Source organism: Electrophorus electricus, chromosome 4, assembly GCF_041902795.1.
Source record: "Electrophorus electricus isolate QZ-2024a chromosome 4, ASM4190279v1, whole genome shotgun sequence".
NCBI classification, from domain to species: domain Eukaryota; kingdom Metazoa; phylum Chordata; class Actinopteri; order Gymnotiformes; family Gymnotidae; genus Electrophorus; species Electrophorus electricus.
The window spans coordinates 23,194,702-23,212,373 of NC_137500.1; the positions used below are offsets into that span (position 1 = coordinate 23,194,702).

Genomic DNA, 17,672 nt, shown 5'->3' on the forward strand with positions numbered 1-17,672 from the left:
GGAAGTTCTTTAACACTGGGAGAGCAGGGATGTAAAAAAACAACAAGAAGTGGGCATGAAGGGTAAAGAGGACCATGGTGCTCTTGTTGCCTTTTTCTGGAATTGAGTTGAGTTGAATGTTTGTGTGGAATCAAAGAAAACTTAAATAAATAAATAAAAATCCTAAGAGATTCAGAGGATTCTGAACAAATATACATTGGCTGATTTTACACAAATAATTTAATTTTTTTTAATAGTTAAAGAAGATCTAAACATTACACAATATATATTTGTAGACACAAAATATACAGGACCTACTATTTCTTTAAAAAAAATATCAAATACTCAGATCCCACGATTAAGGAAATGTGCATGGGGTAAAACAAGACATCAAACTGAACACTTAACAAGGGCACAATTCATTGACCAAGATCATCATCTTTTGCTATTCAGTAACTTGAACTCTGGGTTCTCAAACTCAGTTTTATACATCTGTAGCTGTCCTTGACCAAAGAAACTTTGGGGACTGTTAAATAAGTGTAATGTCCCTCTAGCGGTAGTGTACCCGTCCAAGTGTGCCAGTTCCTGTGGCTAGAATATCTGGTTGTCCATTTCTCCAGATCTCCCTAACAATTCGTTCCCTCTCCTCCAGTCGCCGAGCTCTCTCTAGCTCCTCTGCAGAGGTGAAGACGTTGATGCTTCTGATGGTCCCGTTTGACGGGCTGTGGTCGCTCATGGGCGCCATGGTAACTTTCGGCACCTCTGCCTCCTCGCCGTCTGCCTGGTCAGCGCTCTCGTCCTCTGCCTCGTTCTCGTCTACCACGCTGGACTGCTTGAGCTGCCTCCTGCCGGGAGAGGAGGGCATCGCCGTGGCAGGGTGTGGCCTGCAGGTGGCGCTCAGGATGAGGAGAGTAAGAGCCAGCAGCAGCCCAAAGCACACGCCCAGCATGAAGTACAGCGCGAAGCTCTCCAAGTTGTCTGTGTTGGACAATATGAGGGAGATAAAACTTGAATCAAAACGGGCACACTAAGAACACTTTTTCAGGCACGGTGTACAAACAGAATATGGTGGTATTTAGAATGTTAAGAAAGGCCAAAACAACTATTGCGAATGGGTGAGACTATTCTAGTGAATTTCCAGCAATCCCAGAGAAATGTCTGCGTTTGTTTATGTTTGCATAATTGGCTGGTGTGAGCCTTCAGAACCTTTAATTCCATAATTCCATTTGTGGAACAACAAAGGCATCTGATCAGCTGTGAAAATAGCTCGGAGCTTTTAGGTCGAGTCTTTGAAGACGCTGAGTCAGTCCACGTGTTGGTTCTGTCCCGTATTCCAACACGTTTGGGACAGTTAAGGATGAAAAGCACCCGATTACTTGGCTTCTGTGTGTTTGGACCAAGAACAGAAGAAAACCCTGTTATAGCTATTATTATTATTGGGAATTCTAGGCTTACCAAAAAGAAAAGAAAAAAAAGACATTCTTCAAAGGAATTAAGCAATATATTAAAGAGACTGGAACAAAATTTCCCCCTGCTACTTGGAATAATATTTATTCATCAATGTTATCACATATGTCACCAGTGCAGAAACGTGTTTTTCGCGGACTTTGCACTGACGCACTTTGCAAGTTTTGCAGAGCAACTATGGGTGGAGAAGGAATTTGCTTGGGGAGCGCAAACGTGTGAAGTGAAACCAAGCAGAACATTTGGGTAATGGGAATATGGGAGGATCTTCAGCTCCTGAGACCGTGACAGTGAAACCTTCTCCCCAGTCTCAGCTGCACCAGAGATTCAGTAAGATTCTTCCTCTTAACTTTGGCTTTTCGGACACAGGGCAAGCCTAGTCTCAGACCTTAGGTTATTGGAGATAATCCTTAAAGCAATACGTCACCTGATAAGATTGCTTATAATAATATTGCTTATAGGCATGTGTGTTAAACGTTAGTCTGTGTTTTTGTGTACATGCATGTATCATTCCATGTATCCACGTATCTCTGTTACAAATGTGATCAGTACAGACTGGTGAAGTTACTAATAATACAACCTTTAAAAGATACATCTCTTCACAGGTATAGCAGTATAGAAAGTGAACATGAGGGGTGTTATAATGTACTGTAAATAAGACCATAAAGTATGTAGCATACTGCACCTTTAATATGGGCGTAAGTGGCCATGCTGTTACTCAGCAGTTCCATATCCTTTGTCACAGGATTCATTCTGCTTCTCTCTGGCTGTCACACACCTGAGTCCTGTGCTTCGGTACCCATAACGCCCCTCGTGCCTTGGTCCTCAGCAGCTGGGGGTTAAAAAACAAAAGCAAAAAAAAACCTTTCATGCATAAGATATGGCAGAAGTGGGAAAGGCTGTTGTTAGTCAGACAGGGAGCTTTAATGCACTGCATGGATGGGAACACTGCAGTGGCTCTTGTGTTGGCCCACAAAGCTGACGATGCACCAGCACTAAAAGACAGAGTCTGCATTTCCAGTCTCACAGTTTCTTCAGTATGAATATGAGCTGTGGTGTGTGTGGTACTGCCTCAGCATCAGAACATGGGAACTTTGCATGTGTGTTAATTCTTTCATCTGGGAATCTGAGATCTCTGTTTGTGTGTGTGTATGCTCTCACACACACACACACACACACACACACCCACCCCCATATTCTGGCCTCAGTCAGGCTTTAAAAAAAACTTTTTCCCACAAGATCTTCACACACTCTGGGAAAACACTGGAACCCCAACTTCTGTCGTGGCCTCTAAGGAGGAAGACAGGATGTGTGTGTGTGTGTGTGTGTGTGTGTGTTTTTGTTGGGGGTTGGGTGGGAAGTGAAGGCAACAAATGCTTCACACAGTGACCTCAAGAAAATGTTTGGAAACAACTTTTGGAACTTTTCCTGAACTTGGGCTTATTGTGAATTACTCAGGACTGAACTCAGTCTGGTGGTGTTTGGTCAATACCTTATGCAATTGAAGCACTATAATAGAAACACGTCGATCACTTTTCAAATAACACATATGAGTTCCAACAAGACTGCATACTCAACAGTCACCATTTCAATCATCATTCCAGTCTGAAAAATACATGTGTATTTTTGCTCTTGAGTGAATGTTCATGTTAAATATGTGAGTGCCTAGAAAGCAAGGCTCTGGCGCGCGTGACCACATGACCCATGAGCACAGAGGGGCAGAGGGGCTGTGTTGTTCTGTTCCTGCCTGTTTCCTGTTTGAGAGCTTGTAATTACTGCAGTCTGTAATCTAGTGCATCAGGGTACAAACTTCCTCCCACCCTGATGCCTATCTGAAGTAAAGAAAATTCAGGTCAAGCTCAGCCTACCCTGGCCCAGACTCGTACGCTGTGTTCAGTGTGGTGACTCCTACTTTTTCTCTCTTGCGCGCTTAAACAATTAAACAAGATAATTGTTGTGAGCACTGATTTATCTCCTTTACTGCTGAAGATGAACAATGTGATTAAATGAAACACAAAGTCTGTAAAGCTTTTCAAGCACAAAATGCTTGCTCCCCAACACACACACACACAAGATGCCTGCTCCCAAACACATGCGCACACACAAAATGCCTGCTCCCAAACACACACACACACACACACACACACACAAGTTGCCTGTTTCCGAACACACACACACAAAATGCCTGCTCCCAAACACACACACACAGAATGCCTGCTCCCAAACACACACACACAAAATGCCTGCTCCCAAACACAGGCACACACACACAAAATGCCTGCTCCCAAACACACACGCGCACACAGAAAAAAGGCCTGCTCCCAAACACACATGCACACACACAAAATGCCTGCTCCCAAACACACACACACACACACACACACACACAAAATGCCTGCTCCCAAACACACGCGCGCACATACAGAAACTCACAAAATACCTGCTCCCAAATACACACACACAAAAATGCCTGCTCCCAAACACACACACGCACGCACACACAAAATGCCTGCTCCCAAACACACACATGTGCACACACACAAAATGCCTGCTCCCAAACACACACACACAGAATGCCTGCTCCCAAACACACACACACACACACACACAAAATGCCTGCTCCTAAACACACACACACGCACACACAAAATGCCTGCTCCCAAACACACACATGTGCACACACACAAAATGCCTGCTCCCAAACACACACACACACAAGTTGCCTGTTTCCGAACACAGACACCCAAAATGCCTGCTCCCAAACACACACACACAGAATGCCTGCTCCCAAACACACACACACACAAAATGCCTGCTCCTAAACACACACACACAGAATGCCTGCTCCCAAACACACACACACAAAATGCCTGCTCCCAAACACACAGGCACACACACACAAAATGCCTGCTCCCAAACACACACGCGCACACAGAAAAAAGGCCTGCTCCCAAACACACATGCACACACACAAAATGCCTGCTCCCAAACACACACACACACACACACACACACACACAAAATGCCTGCTCCCAAACACATGCGCGCACATACAGAAACTCACAAAATACCTGCTCCCAAATACACACACACAAAAATGCCTGCTCCCAAACACACACACACACGCACACACAAAATGCCTGCTCCCAAACACACACATGTGCACACACACAAAATGCCTGCTCCCAAACACACACACACAGAATGCCTGCTCCCAAACACACACACACACACACACACACACACACACAAAATGCCTGCTCCCAAACACACACACACAGAATGCCTGCTCCCAAACACACACACACACACACACACACAAAATGCCTGCTCCCAAACACATGCGCGCACGTACACAAATTCACAAAATACCTGCTCCCAAATACACACACACAAAAATGCCTGCTCCCAAACACACACGCACACACACAAACACACAAAATGCCTGCTCCCAAACACACACACACGCAAATGCCTGCTCCCAAACACTCCCAAAAACCACACATACACAATGCCTGCTCCCAAACACTCCCAGAAACACACATATCCCCCAAATGCCTGTTCCCATGAACATTCCCAGAAACACAAATCATCTATGCACAAACACATACCAAGGATGTAATAACAGGACCCACCATGGTCCTAGTCAGCCAAGAGGAAGCCAGCCACAGTGTCTCAAAATACCTTAATCAGGGTAAACATATAGCAGCCTGGGACATGACTGGATGTTTATGCAGCCATGAATCACCCACCCAGAGGCAAGACATCTTTAACACAGGCCACTTCCCAACAACCGCAGTATTTCCTAGAACCATGAACCTGCTGTAATCCCAGCACCATCTGTTACCCATAAAGTGCGAATGAACACACACACACACACACACACACACTTGGGAAACATCTCTTTGCTTCTTAGGTCATGGCTGATGTACAACGTCAATGATCTCCACAGTGTTGTCATATGGAGTAATGCATTTCTGCTTCATGCTATGTTCTCTAAGCAGATGCACTAATGAAAAAAAAAAGCCGCTTAATTTTTAAAATTTCCTTTTATAATGATTTTTATATAAATGTACCACAAATGTTAAATGAGATCCATTAAGCAACATGTGACCCTTTGATGCTCATGTAGATGTTTGTAAATCAGCTTTTCTTTGGATAGTTCTGGCCAATCCAGCTCTTCAATGCCACATCCAGAAAAAAAGACAAAGTGGTAGTGCTGTTCTTACGATAACTGCAGTGAGTGCATTACCAAAATTAGGAACCAGGCAAGACACTTTTGTTGCACAGTTATCATCTAACTTGCATTATTATCAGCAGTAAAAACAATTATAAAAACAGTATCTGTTAATAAGTGTTACTCATTTAAGGTCATGATAATATAACCCTTTGAAAATAATCTCACTTCAGGCCTACTGTTTTAATACAATAATATAGAAACAGACAAGAATTCAATATCCTTACTCACTTTTGATGATATTGGACCATCAGGTTTCTAATGTCTCGACATAGCGAGCATCCCAAAAATCATCCCAGCAGGAATACGGACGTCCACGGTGGCTGGCTGAGAGCCGTGTTCTGCTCCTCTGAGGGGCTGAAGTGGGAGCGGAGGAGAAGTGTGAAAGGAGGAACTTTACTGGTCAGAGAGGGCTCCCAACTCTGGGAGGTGCCTTTCCTTACGAGAGCTAGAGTCAGACAGCACACACACACACACACACACACACACAAAGCTGCATTGGAATACTATTCCCCCTCCCTTCTTTCACTCTCTTCATCACACACACACACACACACACACACACACACACACACACACAAAGCTGCATTGGAATACTATTCCCCCTCCCTTCTTTCACTCTCTTCATCACACACACACACACACACACACACACACACACACACACACACACACACACACACACACACACACACAGCTACAGTACAAGCCCAAGGGACAGAGAGAGGTTGTTCTCTGTCAGGAAAGGAAAAAATGGCTGGGAGGAGTTGTATTTCTCTCTGGACTCTAACTTCCACCCCCGCACCAGTGACAGATCGCTGCTCTACTCAAAGCAGCCCCTTTGTTTGGCTTGTTCTTCAAACAGTTTTATTCACCGTTCTGTCCTCCAGAGTCCTTTTCTGATTCCAAGTGTTTACAGTGTGTTTACTCAGGCCTTCTGTGGGCTCAAACCTCAACCAACAGTGTGCTTAATATACTGCAGCACCATAGGCGCTCAGCCCTTAACACAACACAATACAACCACAACAATAACAGCACACTGCAGACATCAAACCCTCAATGTATGATGACACACCAGTTACAACAAATAGTACACAACACCATACCCAAAATGTACTGTATATGGGCACAATAACAGCACACCCACAACTTGTAGTCTGTATACCATATGCACATTATAACATATGCACGCCAATGTCAAATCAAAATTAGAATATGTTATGTATTTGTGTTTGGTGCAAGTCCCATATCGGCACACTCTTCCTCCCATATAGTCAGATATCTATACAGATTTCACATGCCATACAGCCTGTGCTGATGTGAGCACATAGCATGAGCAACAGGGCTGGACACATGCGAGCTTTCTCTCAGCAGCCACGCGACCACAAGCAGTCTGGGGCTTCCTGTGTGTCATCAGCCTCGCAGACATGCCTTGTTTTGACTTATCGTCCTCTGCACGAGAAAGCCCATTGGACAAGGGCAGAGTAAAATGACGTTTATCAGATGCACTGGAAGGCATGTCGCGATCATAATACACAGCAATATTGCATAACTGCAAAATTATATTGTGCAGTCCTTCACTGGGCTGGCCACAGCGGAGTCTGGGGTCACAGTGGTGAGCCGGTCACAGCGGTGTCTGGGGTCACAGTGATGAGCAGGTCACAGCAATGAGTGGGTCACAGTGGTGAGCAGGTCACAGAAATAAGTGGGTCACAGCGGTGTATGGGGTCACAGCGATGAGTCATCTCTATTCAGGCACCTCAGAGAGGCTGAGGGAGAAGCGGAGTTCAGCGCTCAACACTGAGGGTGGAGCAGGAAATAGCTGCAGAGGTCCAGAGTGGGCACAGAGCTCTGCTCTGCGTTTAAATGGCCTCTTTGTGTTCAGGTCCGTGTCCGATATCACATACTCCTGAGGAGGGTCTGTGTCTACACTAAACGTAGTCTCTTCAGGCCCTCACAAGTAACGGTTGTATCAGTTAAGATTAAAGATCCTGTTATTTTACCATCTGATGATGACTTCTTTTTACACTGGTTTGGGAAGTGGGATCTAGGCTGGGGCATCCTGGGTCTACATTGATCTTTCCAGCCCACATTCCCTGTGATGCCTGCCTACATCCATATCCATAATAACTCCTCACAGGCATTCCACAATGGGGGATTAGGATTTCTCAGCAGGATAAATCCAGTCAGTTTGGGTGAAATACCAGCCTAAGCAACTCCAGACTTCTCTCACTACACCCTGCCAGATAAATGTAAACCTCTCCGTTGTGCCCGTCAGGCTGCTGACTGCAAGACACTGAATTCAGCAGCCAGTCATGTTCCCAAGGAGCCAGGAGGCTCACAGCCAGCCTGCAATTTGAACCCCATCACTGACCAAACAGCAGCCCACTTCTATGTAGTTATAAGAAAGATTATTTAATGTCAAATGCCATGAGACATCACACTCACTGGTGGTCAAAAAAAAAAGAAAGAATAAAGCAATAAATATTTCAAAGTGGCACTAAATGAAAAACAACTGAACAAACACAGTGATTTTGTTTTGTATTCTCCTGTTGCCCAGAACAGCCTGTTTTCTTCGGGCTGCCAGTGTGAATAGGGATTTACAGGCTATGATTATGTGGTTGGTCTCCAAGCAATTAACTTAGATGTGCATGGCAGGAGCAAAAATGTTTGTTTTAAAAATAAGTTGGAGAAAATGACCAGCGTTACCGTGACAACCTCAGGCCACAGACGATGACAGAGGAGCAGACATTTTAACAAACACACTCTCTAATGTAAGATCCATTAGCTTTAAAGTTTTTTTTTATCAGTGTGGCATCAGATCCGGTTCCCATGCTATGCTGCACTTGATTTTAATTCTACCTAAAAGCAATATGAAAGAACATCCTTGTACCCAGGAGAAGCTGATGTTAAAGACACTGAACTTCTGATTCATTCGATTTCTAGAGCATTCAAAGAAATGTTCACTTGTTTCCTTGCAAATCCAACGTTCCAAAACCTGAGGTTGGGAGCAATTTTGAGAGCTTGGTTTTGAGACGCTTGGCTCTGCTTCCATCATCTGCCTTTTTTTTTTTTTTTTTTTTTTTTAAGAGAGAACAGACTTCTCCTGATAACTCTCTTGGATACCATACCTGCCTCAAGGTCCAGTGGCACCTAGAAACACTCTCATGCCCTCTCAGTGTAAGTTTTAGACTTTTTCTGCTTCAGGTGCTTGACTTAAACAGCTTACCTCTCCTTGTTGGGATGATGCTGCCATATCATTACATGAAAACGCTAAAACCAAAAACAGCTTCAACTAACTGTAATTTGTAATCTATCAGACCAAATCCATCTAAAACCTTCCTGCTGTTTTTGACTTTTTAGCTCATGGACCACTGATTCGTTCCTACATAGCTCTGCCTACAAATCTTACAAAGGTGACGTTCGCCAAAGCTTTGAGATGTCTTATCCTTTCCTTGCAGATCCTTAAGCCTTTCCGCATTTTACTGTTCCAGCTGCAAATGGATCCGAGTGAAGGAACCATAGGATGTAGATTGCTGGCTGTTGCCTTTTAACATGCGTTGGGGATCTATACAGAGTACAAGATGCGGAGGAGATTAAAGTCCCCGTGGCCTGGACTGAGATCACCTGTGGTAGAAGGCACGACATAAAACCTTCCTTAACATGCAGTACACATTTGATAGTTTTGTACCAAGACATTTTCACAACACAGTTTGCCATTTTGCCAAAGTTGTATTATTGGAGGATTATGAGATTGTGTATCCGTTAAACATATTTAATACAGTATTACTACAGCGATAAAGTTCACTCTGTCACTAAAAATGAGCAACTAATAAATTCATCAACACAACACCAGCCTTTACAAGAACGTCAACACTTTAATTTTTGACAGCATTTCATTTCTGTGTGCATAAACAACTGAGAACAATGAAAAGGGAGCTTCTTCAAAATTCAAACATTGAAACAGTGTCACAAAATAAAACAAAAAAACAAAAAGCCAACTAAGAAAACCCAAATGAAGAGTCTCCAATTTGTTCCAAAAGTTGGCAGAGTTCTTCCTCCTTTCCCCACAAGGTGAACATGGTGCGTCTTCTCCAGCTGTGCCAGTATGGTCTTTCTCATGGCCTTGTGCAGGATACAGTCTGGCTTTGCACCCGGAACATTAGACTACAGCACCCTGAACAATTGTGAAAGAATAGCTGGCTTTAAAACTCATAAAGCTAGTGTTTAGCGCTTTGTCTAGACTTGGTTTCACACGTATCCCTGGAGGATAACCAGATGCCAGGCAGGTGGTGGTAAAATGAAGCAACCCTGATAGTCAGTAATTAGATTCAAGCATGTAGAAGAAAGACGAACAACTAATTAATCCATGAATGCAGCAACAGCAATAACAATGTTGTAAACACTGTGCTACCAGAAAATCTGAAACTTGCAGCACGTGTGCGCGCGTGCGTATCAATCAAAACCAATGAGAGGGAACCCAGTTTAAATGTAAACCTTTCCAAAATACTGCAGAATAAAAAGTGGGCTATTTCCTCTTATCATACTCCTTTCTCCCCCCTTTCTGTAAAAAGCAGCGAACACGTTGTATCCTTTCCAGCTGTGCTTCGATGGTCTTGCCGATGTCCACATGGTCCGGAATGTGCACATAGCGAACGCTGCGTCCGGTTACAAAGAGGTCGGCCATCCTGGAGAGCCGGCCAAGCCTGTCCCTGTACAGCACGTCCTCCAGGCGAACGTTCATGAACGCGTCCACGTTGACAACGCGCCCGCGGGCTGTGCTCTCATCCCTCAGTTCCACGGTGGTGACGTCGCCATGGAGACCCTGAAGCAGGATCACCAGGCTGTTCTCCGCAATGGTGCGCTCGCGGACTGACTGAGACGCCATTTATTTTTAAACTGAGGACAGGAAAACCAACCATGAATTAATATGAAAATGTATATTATTTAAATGTACAACTTAAGGCTACAATGCATAGTGTGGCACTTGGGGTAGCTCCTTAAGCTTTTAAAGCATGCCGTATTGAGCATAGAGCTTAAAGTGTGATAGCTAGACAGATAAAGGTTTAAAAATACCATAAGAAACTTCATGGACAAATATACCATGATTGGTTTCCTATGGAAAGATTGCCTAATATCATATAATTGTAATTAATTTTAGAATTCGCTGAATACTCTAGAACAGTGGTCAAATATAAAAATATAACAGGTTAACAATAAAAAAAAATATTGTGTAACATCTGCACGACTCAGATCCTACACGTTTTGAGTATATCTATACGATAAACAGAGCACAGCAGATTTCACAACCAGAGAGTCATTTCAGTCATTTGAGACTTTAGAAGAACCGCGCAAATGGACTCACCCCACGATGGGAAAACTAGCGAGCTTACACATCATGAGATCAAACCAGCAGGTTGTCTGTAATGGCGACATTTGCTGTAGACTAGATGGTGTGTAACCTTTCAGTACGATCACTAGGCTCGAAATATGAATGAGTGACTTGTACTAGCTAGATAGCTAACATGCCAGCCCGTATAGCTAGCTATTAACTTCACTATGCGACTGTGATGCTTTTTTCAATGTTTCAAGTTTCAAGTTTGGTTTATTTGTCACATACATAGTCATACACAGTATAACTCGTAGTGAAATGGTTTGAGTGCTCTGTCCAAACTGAGGAGAAAAAACGGGGTGTATAGAGAAATATATATCTATACATATACAAATTATATTAACAATGTATGTACAATATATGTATAGTATGTTTATATACACAATGTACAATGTATATATGGATATGTGTATGTACACAATGTACAGTTCCAGCTTACAACTGAATATTTACAGTTACATGGTGGTGGTTGTCCCCACAGTTTATCAGTTTCCCTGATTCAGGGAAATCTTATGTTATTTAGCTACCCAGTAAATTAAAGCGTCCCTCGCTTAACATTCCACCGAAAACAATTGGATTTAAAAACATAATTACTGTTACCTGACTGACGTTAAGATGCTCTCACATTTTCAGACATATATTGCACGGCTCTTCCGCTTTGGTTGTATTGACGAAGGTTTTTTTGAACACGTGTGTTAATACTGCCCCTAGCGGCAAGAGACCAAACCGAACTTTGAACACGTGGGTCGGCACTCCCCCTAGCGGCAAGACACTTACAGAATAAAAGCTGTAGCAGCAGTAGGTTGTCAAACTAAAAATTTGCTTCTACAATTTTAGCACTGTTGGTACAACCGCTTTTTAATGTTTAAATGCACAGTCCCGGGGGCCAGCTTTGCACAGAAGGCCTACATATGTTCCTGATTTACATAATTAAGAACTTGATTGTTAATGAACTGGAATTTATAGCAATGATGAGGCGATGAGGTCACTATAGCGTGCTCAAGGCTTCTTGGGAATGTGTTTTTAGCTTTACTGCAGACTTCCCACTGTAGAACGCACGAACACACACACACACACACACACACACACACACACACACACACACACACACACACACACACACACACACGATTGCGATTTAGAGCTCGTCGATCATAGCCAGAAGATTGCTACCCCTGTCTAGCCTGTCAGTCATACGGTAAGGGTCGTAAACTCAGTGACGTAAACTCAGTTACGGTGAACTCAGCTGCGATGCAGCTCAGCTCCTTCACTTAATAATCCTGAATAGTGACAGAGTCACACGGCATATTCTGTCTGTACCCCAACATTACTTATTAGAGCATGTGGAGACCGTAAACAACCTACAAAACACACCTGGAAGGCCTTGGGTCAGGATGTACACATCACACAATAGTGCTTTTGTGTTAAAGGGCATATTTGCTTATTGCAACTTTCTGTGGTGACAGTATTACAAACGCCAATGTTGTAATAACAATTAAATAATTATAAATTGTGTAGACATAGTGCATAATCTATTGCTGTACCGCATAGCTGTATTAGTTAACGCATGTAAAATAATCCACTATAAACAAACAAACAAAAAATTATTTAGCCAAAGAAAATTGCAGCCTCCCTGATAACGAATTAAAGATGGGCTATTTGTGTATTTCTTTGAATGAAATGGTTCCAGAGAAACTAGTCCTGAGTACTGATGTTGAAGATCCAAACCGTCCTGAGGGACACGTACTGTTCTAATTACAGTCCTAGAGAGCTCAAGCCCTGCATGGTTTGTGTATAACCTTATCTAAGTATAACCTTACCTAACAAGCTATTCAATACTTCTGCTAATGCCAGAGAAGAAATAAAATACAAAACAAAGGGAAGAGTGACCTAGGTGTGGGTATGGAAGACACTCTGACCTACTGACATTGGAATAGGATTTAAAGTGGCCTGAGTATAATTAGTATAGTTGAGTATGGTAGTATAGTACAGCTGTATGTGAGTATAGTTAGTTCTGAAATGAAGCTTATGTATTAGTAAGAGATGAACAACTGCTCCTAACCTCCTGAAAATGAATTCCAGCAGCTTGTGGTAGACATTATGTACATAATAATAATGTCACAGACAGAGATTATATTATGCAAATATGCAAATATAAATGCTGCTAAGCACAGGCTCACACACATTCACTGCATATCTTGTGTCCTTGCGAGCTGGAGTCCAGCACCAGTTTGGTGATTTTACAATTCAACCAGACAAACAAACAAACAAATAAACTGTGCTTCATTCCACTGCTCTGATTCACTGTGAAATGAGCAATGCGTTTTGTGTCTTTTATATCTGATTTTGTTTAGTGTTTGTTTTGGTGCAGTTTAGTCATAGCAGTAAGTGTTTCCTTATCACTTGACAGTGCTGTAACAACAGAGACATTTAAATTACAGCACACCCCCTAAGAAAAGCCAACAGTTATGAATGCCATGCTGCCCTTTGGTAATTTCACAGTTAGCCTTGCAGCATGATAAAGATTAGGGAAGTATTGTTAATTTGAGCAATGCTGGTCTTTCCCTTGTGCTAACATGCCCAGTTGAGGTGAAAAAGGGCTTTTGTAATTGCCTACTCAGGTGTGTTAAACCAATTGTTACAAATGTTTAACTCCCTGGGACTGGAGTATGTCAGCTCTGGATGAAGAGCACAGAGCTGATCAACCCTTCATTTTCCTCCAGGTCTAAGGGGAAGAGGGTCACCCTGACCGGTGGGGCAGCCTCTCTGAGCCTCCATAACTCTACCCCCTAACCACTGAGGCAGCCTCTCTGTGGATTCATAACTCCACCCCCCTGACCACTGGGACAGCCTCTCTGTGGATCCATAACTCCACCCCCTAACCACTGGGGCAGCCTCTCTGAGCCTCCATAACTCCACCCCCTAACCACTGGGGCCACCTCTCTGTGGATCCATAACTCCAGCCCCCTGACCACCGGGTCCGCCTCTCTTGGGCTCCATAAATCCAACCCCTGCACCAACTTCCTTAGACAGGGGGTTGAAATCTGTGTCCTTCTGTCCAAAGCACACAGCTACACACATCCACCATGCCTCAAAACCACACTTTACACACTTACACAATACACTTATAAACAGCATAAATGTATATTTTAAAAAAGGGGGGGAAAATGCTTTAAATGGGAGTTTCTAGGTCAGGGTGTAAAAGCGTCTGCTTTTACTGGAGCCACTGGAGACTCCTGAAGTCCAGGTATCCTTGAGTGAGGCAACCCTGTACCTGTTGAATCACAGCAATTATGGAACCACTGATCCTAACTCGGCATTATTCAACCGGCACCAACATGCATGATGGCCTTTAGCTTAATAAGAGAGTATAAAAACAGTATTGCATTAAGTGAATATCCTAATGTTGCTTGATGACTTCAGGCTATTTAAATAAATCAGTAAGTCACATGAACCAATGTGAATGGGACTATTAAAGACATGCCAACAATCACAAATATGATTCACGTTTGATGGTATTTGACGGGCACATTCAGGTTTTCAAAGGCTTAATGAAGAAATAAACATTGTCATGTATATGTTTAATGACACATTAATGAAGCAGTGTGATGTATATGTCTTTAATGACACATTAAAGAAGCAGTGTGATGCATATGTGTTTAATAACACATTAAAGAAGCAGTGTGATGTATATGTGTTTAATGACACATTAAAGAAGCAGTGTGATGCATTTGTGTTTAATGACACATTAAAGAAGCAGTGTGATGTATATGTTAAATGACACATTAAAGAAGCATTGTGATGTATAGGTGTTTAATGACACATTAAAGAAGCAGTGTGATGTATATGTGTTTAATGACACATTAAAGAAGCAGTGTGATGTGTGTTTAATGACACATTAAAGAAGCAGTGTGATGTATATGTGTTTAATAACACATTCATAAAGCAGTGTGATGTATATGTGTTTAATGACACATTTAAGAAGCAGTGTGATGTATATGTTAAATGACACATTAAAGAAGCAGTGTGATGTATATGTGTTTAATAACACATTCATAAAGCAGTGTGATGTATATGTGTTTAATGACACATTTAAGAAGCAGTGTGATGTATATGTTAAATGACACATTAAAGAAGCAGTGTGATGTATATGTGTTTAATAACACATTCATAAAGCAGTGTGATGTATATACGTTTAATGGCACATTAAAGAAGCAGTGTGATGTAAATGTGTTTAATGAAACATTAAAGAAGCAGTGTGATGTATATGTGTTTAATGACACATTAAAGAAGCAGTGTGATGTATATGTGTTTAATAACACATTCATAAAGCAGTGTGATGTATATACGTTTAATGACACATTAAAGAAGCAGTGTGATGTATATGTGTTTAATGACACATTAAAGAAGCAGTGTGATGTATATGTGTTTAATGACACATTCATAAAGCAGTGTGATGTATATGTGTTTATTGACACATTCATAAAGCAGTGTGATGTATATGTGTTTAATGACACATTCATAAAGCAGTGTGATGTATATGTGTTTAATGACACATTCATAAAGCAGTGTGATGTATATGTGTTTAATGACACATTGTGTAATGTTCACATTTGTGCCTAGGTGAGTCACTGTCTTCTGTGATGTCAAACAAGCCCTCTCACACAGAGCTTGTGCGTCACACAGCCGGCCTCCGCTAACCATATAATGGACTACAACTCCCAACTTCATATGTCTCACTTGACAAGCTCCTCGTTACCGGACTACTGAATGCACCCGTTGCGCATTATCAGTAGCTCTATTTAACCTTTAACCTTTAGCCTTTGTTAGTCTCCTTTTTGCAGTATCGCCATTCTGTTTGCTCTCATTCTCATTGCTGACTTGTTTTGTTTCATTACGTTATTTTGCCTTTGCCTGCTCACTGTGATTTGGACTGCCAGTCTCGCGTGCCTGTCTGTTTTTGACCTGGACTGTTTTCTCACTATGACTACAGATGCCGTTTGGTTTCGTCATGTTGAATGCTCTGGCTCTAACTCTCCTTCTGTTATGCACTTGGACTACGGTTTAGCCCGCTGTTAATAAAGCAGCTTTAAAGGTCTGCAAGTGTCTGACTCGTTCTGTCATGTCACACTGTGTAACAGCCTCCGTGGTTTCCTCATCTCCCCTCTGCCTCTACTGTCAAACAACCTGACTCACAGAGAGAGGCAGAGGGGACAATGTGCTTGTTGGATCTTTAATAATACCATTTAAATGCATCACTTACATTTTGCTGTAATGCTATGGTGTGAATCCAGAGTTTCTATGTTTGCTAACTCACACTACAGCTGAGTAAGAAAGGTAAACCCTTAGGCCAACAAGATGGTTATTCAACAAAATAATTTTGAAAAAACAAACAAACAAACAACAACAACAAAAACAAAACAGTACTACTGTAGCTCACCTGCCAGTGCAGCTAGTGCAAGGTGCTAACAACACCAGGGTTGTGGGTTTGGCTGACAGGTAGTACATGTTCTTTCATACTTATGTACATGAAAGTCTAGATAAGAGAGTCTGCTAAATGATGTAAATTCTAAGCTCCTTAGAATTAATGGTAGTATGTGCAAAGCAAGAGTAAGTAGGGGGGTAAGGAGGGTCTGCATGGTGGTTGTTTATTCTTTTCCCCATCTGAGGAAAGCTGCTAGTGAGCTGTTGTTCCTTGCAGAACTTCTGGGTTTCATTCTGAGTCTGGGTAGCATAAGAAGCACTAAACCTACCCCTCAGTTCATTCTGTAAACTACTTCCAGCTGAATTCACAAAGGTAGAGAACAATAAAAAATTGATTTATCAGATCTATTTGGACATCTATGACTGCAACTAAACAGACCAGCATGGAGTTTAAAGTCCAGTGTCAGTTGTAGTTAGTCCACCACCTAATAAAGTGATCATTCAGTTATCAGAATAATTTGAATAATGAACATTTTGCCATTTGAATAATTTGTCCATTTGAATAATGTTATGTGATTGGCCTTCCAAGTGACATGTACAGAAGAAGGTGTCCAGATGCATTTGTCTTCATTAGACTACAGATCACCTTATTAACCCTAGGACCTCAGCACCTATCAGACCAAACAACATTTTCATTCATCCTGCCATGCACTGACATAAAACAAATATCCTAAATGTGGTGGCAATTCCTAAATAATTAGATGAGCATATGTGGCTCCTTTAAGTAATTGAATTTTTATTTCTTACACTGTAACAGATTAATTGGTGCCATTCAGTGCCATCACAACTGTACAAATTACTATAAAATTGCATGCAAAGTCTCTAGTGCTGTTGTTTTTACTTGGCTTTACTTTTGAATAGAGCTCACCAATATTTGACATACATTTTCATTCATTACTTGTAGCAACAGAGACCTTATGATCAGAATAATCTGTAAATTAAAAATACTTCATGAATTTATGAAATAAGTCAGTGCAAACACGTCACTGCCAATTGTGGCATATATTGATAATGTTCAGTCTGTCACTCTTCAAAGTCCCCTAGTCTGTGTTTCTTCACTCCTTGTACAGTACATGTGTCTAATGTCTGTTTCTGTGTCTGTGCACTGCAATAGTA

The 17,672-nt window shown here is 42.0% G+C and overlaps 2 protein-coding genes across 2 annotated transcripts; both read right to left on the reverse strand.

Moving 5' to 3' along the window:
- Positions 1-201: 201 nt before the first annotated feature.
- On the reverse strand, positions 202-6,166 carry eva1bb (eva-1 homolog Bb (C. elegans)). Its single transcript, XM_027031175.3, has 3 exons — positions 5,912-6,166; positions 2,129-2,275; positions 202-957 (listed from the first exon to the last, which is right to left on the reverse strand). The coding sequence occupies exons 2-3, from the start codon at positions 2,193-2,195 to the stop codon at positions 530-532; spliced, it is 495 nt and encodes a 164-aa protein (XP_026886976.2). The 5' UTR covers positions 2,196-2,275; positions 5,912-6,166; the 3' UTR covers positions 202-529.
- Positions 6,167-9,538: 3,372 nt separating this feature from the next.
- lsm10 (LSM10, U7 small nuclear RNA associated) lies at positions 9,539-11,760 on the reverse strand. Its single transcript, XM_027031200.3, has 2 exons — positions 11,673-11,760; positions 9,539-10,579 (listed from the first exon to the last, which is right to left on the reverse strand). Exon 2 carries the CDS (start codon positions 10,566-10,568, stop codon positions 10,209-10,211), a length of 360 nt encoding a protein of 119 aa, XP_026887001.1. The 5' UTR covers positions 10,569-10,579; positions 11,673-11,760; the 3' UTR covers positions 9,539-10,208.
- Positions 11,761-17,672: the final 5,912 nt, after the last annotated feature.

Coding starts and splice junctions, on each gene's coding strand:
- lsm10 (XM_027031200.3), bottom strand. CDS start 10,568: ATGGCGTCTCAGTCAGTCCGCGAGCGCACCATTGCGGAGAACAGCCTG.
- eva1bb (XM_027031175.3), bottom strand. CDS start 2,195: ATGAATCCTGTGACAAAGGATATGGAACTGCTGAGTAACAGCATGGCC. Junction 958..2,128: donor CACTTACGCCCATATTAAAG/GTGCAGTATGCT, acceptor TGTCCAACACAG/ACAACTTGGAGAGCTTCGCG.